General features: G+C 42.9%; 1 protein-coding gene across 1 annotated transcript; it reads right to left on the reverse strand.

The window, feature by feature from the left end:
• Positions 1-3,297: 3,297 nt before the first annotated feature.
• ETFBKMT (electron transfer flavoprotein subunit beta lysine methyltransferase) lies at positions 3,298-7,214 on the reverse strand (the record flags this gene model as incomplete). Its single annotated transcript, XM_082014359.1, has 3 exons — positions 3,298-3,662; positions 4,403-4,533; positions 6,895-7,214. The coding sequence occupies 3 exons, from the start codon at positions 7,212-7,214 to the stop codon at positions 3,298-3,300; spliced, it is 816 nt and encodes a 271-aa protein (XP_081870485.1).
• Positions 7,215-7,497: the final 283 nt, after the last annotated feature.

Consider the following 7,497-nt stretch of genomic DNA (forward strand, 5'->3'; position numbering starts at 1 on the left):
GCCAAGTGCCGGGTCCCGCACTTGGGTCACAACAACCCCATGCAACACTGCTGGCTTGGGGAATAGTGGCTGGAGAGCTGCCCGGTGGAAAAGGACCTGGAGGTGCTGGTTGACAGCCAGCTGAACATGGGCCAGCACTGTGCCCAGGTGGCCAAGAAGGCCAACAGCGTCCTGGCCTGTACCAGAAATAGTGTGGCCAGCAGGAGTAGGGAAGTGATTGTGCCGCTGTACTCGGCACTGATGAGGCCACACCTCGAATCCTGTGTTCAGTTTTGGGCCCCTCACTACAAAAAGGACCTTGAGTTGCTGGAGTGTGTCCAGAGAAGGACAGCGGAGCTGGTGAGGGGTCTGGAGAAAAAGTCTTATGAGGAGCGGCTGAGGGAACTGGGGTTGTTTAGTCTGGAAAAGAGGAGGCTGAGAGGAGACCTTATCGCTCTCTGCAACTACCTGAAAGGGGGTTGTGGTGAGGTGGGTGTTGGTCTCTTCTCCCAAGTAACTACTGATAGGACAAAAGGAAATGGCCTCAAGTTGTGCCAGGGGAGATTTAGACTAGATACTACGAAGAATTTCTTTACTGAGAGGGTGGTCAAGCTGCTCACTGGAGGTGTTCAAAAAATGTGTGCATGTGGCCCTTCAGGACATGGTTTAGTGGGCATGGTGGTGTTGGGTTAATGGTTGGACTTGATCTTGAAGGTCTTTTCCAAGCTTAATGATTCTGTGATTCTGTCTTACTCCCTTTTTTTTGGCTAAAGAGTTTATTGTTTTGCCCTGTGGAATCCCTGGTATCAGTCAGGGCCCATCATTCCTTTGAACTCTTGGACATGAGTTGGGAATAGATTTGTTTTGCACCGTTTTTCATATTGATCCATCTAGCTGATTATGCAACAGCAATGACATGCTCAGTAATAGTGTCGAATAAGTAAAGCATAAGGATCAGGCTGCCAGCCCTGGTTTCAAAAAGGGTGCCACAGAAAGAGTAAGTAGAATTGTAAGCTAACTCAAGTGCAAAGGGGTATCGGTAGGTTTCTAGTCTAACTTCCTCCCCACAGCACGGCCAGCTCAGAGCTCAGACCAGCTTTGTCAGGTCTTTATCCATCCAAGTCTTGAAAAACTGAAGACCAGAGAGCCTTCACAACCTTTTGAGGCAACTTGTTCCACTGCTGGACTGTATTCATGGTGGAAGAAAGTTTTCCTTCTGTCCTGTTTGACTCTATTTTGTTTCAACTTACACTCTTTCTCACTGGAAGAGCATGGCTGTTGTCCTCACAACCTCCTCATAGGTATGGGCATGCTGCTCATATGTCCCTTGAAGCCTTCTTGTCTCCAAGCTGAGTAAGCCCAGTTCCCTCAGTCTGTTATTTTAAGACATGTAACTATAACATAGTGCGGTGATGGTCACCAGACTCTCAAGTGCTACATCCAGAAAGAAAATTATAAATGAAGATAATGTAAAGCAGCTTAAGGTGGAAGACTGCCAAAATCTGTAACAACAAAGGACACTTAAAGAAAATTCTACCTGTGGAACAGTGCTACTGCTAACCTCACTGGCAAAATTGTCCTTTTTTCCCCTTGCTAATGTGACCTTGGATTCATCATGTTGAAGGCAAATGCAGCTTACACTATGTCCTTAAATGTGCATGTAGATTTGCTGTCTTCTCCTATAGCCTCTTCTAAATGTGTAACTTAGTGGTATATCCTCACCTTGTGCTTAAAAATGTGTACAACACTGCAATGAATTAACGCTATTTTTAGGTTTGAAAGTTTAATGTAAGTCATGTTAAATCCTTCACTATCAGAGCTTGAGACTGCTCTCTTATGTGTTTATTACTGGCAGAACTCTACTGGAGTATGTTTTGCTCAGGTTAAACCACAGTCATTTTCATCAATGTTTACAAGTACTGGGTGAAGTGGGAGAAAAACATCATGTATGCGCTTATCACTTCATATTCTGTATTCTCTGGATATTATTGTAAACTGTTGAGTGAGCACTACAGAATATTCACATATTGTTCAGAAAAGTTTCTAAGTCAGTCTTCTGTTTAGGTAGTTCTGAAAACTTGTACATGGTCATAAAATATAATTTAACATCTGAATGTGCTCCTAAACCTCCTACTTCATAAACACCATAGTTTTCTGAGTGAGTACCACATACATTTTCATGTTTATAAGCTTCCACCACACCACCTGGTATTTGTAGAGTTGTAGATGCATTGTGTTTCATTCTGTAGTTATTAGTTCCCCATCACTGCTTGTTCAATAGTTAACTGCTAAAGGTGACAGTTCCTTCAAGACTGCTCTGAAAACATTGGTTTCTTACCCACAGCCTTTTACCTGTGAATCAATATATATATTATTTTTTTACCCTGCAGAGGGTTCTTGCTTGACAGATGTAGTTGAGAATGATTCTGGAGCTTCTTGTCCAGCATCTCCTCACGAGAAGAGAAAAAGAATTGTATCTGACTTTTATTCCCTGTTTTTATTTATTTACCTTCTGTTCAGAACATCACAGAAGGAAAGATTTCTTCATCTCTCACCAGCTTCCCATGATGATACATTGCCTTTTTTACCCCTGCAAAGTTACAGAAGGTAGATAATTTAACCCTACTCTCTAGACGATAAAGTTACCCTATAGCTATTACTTTTTAGTCACTTTCTACTTACTAAAAACTTCTACTTTGACTAGAGTTCAAGAAGCATATTTTATATTTGTGTGCAACTCCTAAATAATCACTCTGGCAGCTTCAAGGAAGAGTAAATTTTTATTATAGACGGCAAGGGGAAGATTCAAATTAGTTACTTTGACATTCAGAAGAGATACCCAGAAAAAAGAGCAAGGCACTTTAAGTTGAGCATAGTGTGAGCTAATAATCTAGCAGAGTTTTATGAAGGACAGCAGTAATTTTCTCTGTAAATAAGCTGCAAAAGTCTGTGAAAGTAGTGCAGTAATCTTTCAGCCCCCGCCTTCTCCCCACAGCAGTACGCTGGACGTCCAGAACATTTCACAATGGTGTCAGCAAGATGTGAACATACATGAAAAACATCAAGCATGCAAACTTGAGCATGTAACTTGTTTTTGGATTTGCACTTCAGTGCAGGTCCCCTTTGAATAAAGTTTGCATGTAGTTTTTACCTCAAATGGAGCAAAAGCCTCACTCAGTATGACTGAAATCAGTACAGTGAAGGTACAAGTAATCTACTTTGCATCAACAGATACATTCCATGTTTAATTCCCATTTTCATTTTACATCCTTACAAAAAAGCCAACCCAGCGAGACAAAATTCATTAGAAAGTCAGCTTCAACAGTTTTCTAAGCTATTTGAGGGCTGGTAACTCCAGACAATACTTGATGTTAATCCATTGTTTTCTTGTCTAGTATACTCCGGGAGTGAATATTCTATAACTTTGTGCAATTGCCTGTAAATTCTGTGGCTTAAAAACTGATGCCTGCCAGGGTCACCAATCAGCACTTCAGTTTTCTGTATCCTGATGCATTTCCTCAGCCAGTGATGCAGACCATCAGCAAGTTGTTCGTCGTAAAACATATCTCCTAGAACAATGAGGTCCCAGTTGCCAGCCTCTGAATTAATGATGTTCTTAATGGTGATGGGGAAGGGATTCAGGTGGTTCAATTCACAGTTCAAGATCATTGCCATTCCTGCAACTGAAGAAAAGTAAAAGTAAAATTGAAGTTATGTTTTAGGATTCTTCTGTTCAGCCCCCTTACAAATGTCCTTGACGTATCTTTCAATTTCATCTCTTAAATATTTTTGTTTATCCCATCTTGGGACTTCCACAGTTTTCATTATGGGTCAAAATCTGGCATAAAGTGATGGAATTTTATCATCATTGAACCATGACACAGGGAAGAACTATTCCTGGGATGGATAGCAATGGAAGCCAATCATGGAATCAACCCAGAATATCCAACTGCCTTAATCTAGGGATATACTTCCTCCCTAACCAATGAGAAATTATGAATAACTGAATTCATAAGTCAATTATGGGACAAAAAAGTCGGGGGGAAAAAGGCAAAATATAGGCCCTAACATATGAAAGTGCAGGAAAATCCTATGGTCCTACAGAGAAGCCAACTTACTGGCTGTGCTTGGAGTTCCCTTCTAAACCAGCTGTGATGGTGTATGGGCAAAATTTGATTGATGATAGAAACTTTGCTGTTTGTTCATTCTAAGGAGCTATGGAGATGATACACTCAGTGCAAGAAAGGCTGGTACAACCCAGCTTCTAATACTGGCAAAATCCATTAATCTTTTTAGCATTCTGAGAACTCTGTTTGGAACCTGAATTGCTCCCAAACGGAGCAAAGAAAAGTCCATGTTAAATGTGCTTTTAAAAATAATAAGTATCTTTACACAGAGGTGGAAAAAAAAAAAAAGGCCTTACTAGGGTCAATGTCGTTAGCAAGGACTTGTGATGCTCCACTCATCACAGCAGCTATTGCTGTTGCTCCACATCCACTTCCAAGATCCAAAACCGATCGTCCTTTAACAACACGTGGATTATCTAAAATATACCTGAAAAGGAGAACTGTTAAAGCAGTGAACAAGATCATGCAAATTCCTCAGTTTTGCATTACACTCCATAAGAGTTCATGTCATACATGTAATGAAGCATGGTGTCGTAAAAACACTATTCCACTTTAACAACTGCCTTGAAATTCAATCTTCTGCAAGGGGGAAGGCCTAACGGGAGAGGGGGAAGAGCCCTAGGTGACATAAATTACTGCAAATTGCCATAAATTTACTACCAATTGCCATAACTTCTGTTCAAGTAGAAACAGGAAAGGATTCTACATTTGTGGTGTCTTCTGGCTTGGAGGGTGATGGCTGACTCTTCAGGCAGGGCTACTGGTAAGCACAGCTTTTGCAGCTGGGTTCCAATGCAGAGAACTGTAATGGAAATGTTAAGATTGGTGTGAATGGCGAACGGACGGATGGAAATGTCTGAGCGTAGAAGCACCAGCAGGAATGACAGAAGGAGGCCTAATGAGAGTGTCAACTGTTGATGGCACCTAGATCCCAGCACATCTGTATACAGATACCCAGGAGTTCAGACTGGGAGAACAAAAGACAATCTACCCTCAAACTAACCAGTTCAAGCCATTAAGAGACAATAGCAGGAATGCTGAGACCAGGACTGAATATAAAAAATACCCAGATCAGAAACCCAGAAGACATGAGGAGGACCTGACATCCCATGCCTCTTGTCCTGCATGTCATCACAAGGAATCCTACCAGACAGCTTGGAACTTTTGAGTATGTGGTTATGAATCCAATGAGTGAAACTGGCTCAGGTTTAATGAAAATCACTTTCTCCTATGAGGTCTGGTACCCAGTTTTGGTACACTGTTACTGTAATGTTGCAGCATTGTTTTGCTACTTTGAAGAGCTACAGATGCTCTCTTTTCTGAGGGCACACAGGCAGGACATTTGTGCAGAGGCTCAGCAACTCAGCTGTTTGGCAACACTTCCCCGGAGGCCATCACACCTCTGAGGACAGCCCTGAGTTTACCAATAGGACGGAGGACAGGAGCAGGACCTCCAGAGAAGGTGCTCTGTTTTTCCTTTCCAGGGGCCGTGCTTGGATTTGCAACAACTTCCCGGCAGTCACTTGTGTAGAGCGTGACCTGGCCTGATGCCACAAGCGCCTTGTTGCCAGCTGGGTGCTTCTCAAGCTATGGCTAATGATTGTGGTGACTTAGGACAGCTGGAACCAACTGTATCCGCTGGCACAGACACAGTGCGTTGTGCTGCTGTTCAGGACTGCTGTCTGCCATGCTGAGTTAACCAGGTATCTTAGGTTACACCAAGAGGAACAACTTGAAATAGGAGACTCTGGATGCTGTGGAAATGCCAGCTGTGAAATGAGCGCAGTTACGAAGCAGCATGTTTTCATGCTCCCTTTTTCTGTTTACTCCAAATACATCAAAACAAGTGCATAAGCAATAAGTCAATATAGTGGTGAAATGCCAGATAATTATTGTAGCTACCCAAATATCTGGGCATATGAATAATACGATAGCAAAATGTAGAGATTACCTTACCTAATTTAATTACACAATGTTTAGGAGCACTCTAGTTCATCTACATGGCAAGGTAATCAACCCGCAATTTAACTGTAAGACTCATCTTTTTCGTGGTCAGAAACGCCTTTCTGTTTATGCCCTCTTGCAGAAAAAACAGTAAAGCTCCAATTCAGATCCTTCCCTTTCATCTATGTGGGGAATGTCTGACAGCTTGTTCTTTGCTGTAACAATTATTAACTTTCTCTACTGTTCAAAGTGAGAGATTTGATTTTACCGAATAAAAGAACTCTAACTAGTTCCTAGGAATCGGGAACATTAAAGACATTTTGACAGTAAGTGGCCAAAATCAAAATGTGGCTTCTAATGTGACTAAAAGACAGCCATGATAGGCTGCTGAAATCCTAAATGAGGAGAGTGATTCAGGCTAACCAGCACTCCAGGCGCATCAGCATAAACCTACTTTTCTCAGCAGACCAGACACACATCCACACTCCTGTCTGTTACAACGAAATATCAATCCTCCTGTTTGGAGCGATAATGAGAGACAGAATTAAATAGCTCACTAGGTTTTGACGGCAACTGCACAGCCCTTCCACAGATCAAAGTTCAGCCCTGTTGTCAACAGATTTCAACTTAAGATCCGTAAGTTATTCTATATAAAGCAGGTTCCAAAACTTCACTGCCAACCAGTAGAGACTGTGTCTCTCCTGTAAAAGCAGAGAGGAGCATGGATAATGCGCTCTCATACAAGGCAAATACACATCACTAAGAATCACTACAGAGCCAGGTCTGAGATCCTGGTCTGTAGCAGACTGGACTTATCAAAATTTTGCTGATGCATTGTGCATACCTGGAGAGGGCTTGGCCTCCTGGCCAGTAAATTGCCCAGAATGGGTCCCCATAAGGCCACAGGTCAGGTTTTTCCCTCCAGAACCTGCAGCGAGGGGTGAGGAGGCGCAGTCGTATCTCTGGCGTGAGATGCCCACTGCTGGTGACCTCCGTGTTCTCCTCCAAAAACGCTCTCACCTCAGGGTCCAGAGACTTGCCGGTGCTCCAATGGCAGCAGCGCTTCCAGCGCTGAGCGAGGCCTCCCCTCCTGCTCCTCCAAGTTTTGGCAAAGGTGTTCTGCTTGCCCAAGAGGAGAAGCCACTTCCAGCCGCAGAAGGCCATGTCTCCCCAAGGACAAACCCTCCCCAGGAGAGCTCAGAGCACAGCTTATCTGAAGCAGGTGATAAGGCAGAAAGCTTGAAACAAACTCATAGGATGTTGTATTTCATAGCGATGGATGACATTTCCTAAAAGGAGAACAATGCTACGTAAGTGATGTTTCTTCAGTGACTTCAAGGCTATGCACCACCAGGGCTTTAGGAAGAGGAGGTTGATGTGCTGTTGTGTGACCATGAATGCGTGCCTTCCCGCTGCCCAAAGAGCCTTTGAGGTTGAAAGAAGTGGT

Source organism: Phaethon aethereus (genome assembly GCF_964289735.1).
Source record: "Phaethon aethereus genome assembly, chromosome: 1".
Taxonomy (NCBI): domain Eukaryota; kingdom Metazoa; phylum Chordata; class Aves; order Phaethontiformes; family Phaethontidae; genus Phaethon; species Phaethon aethereus.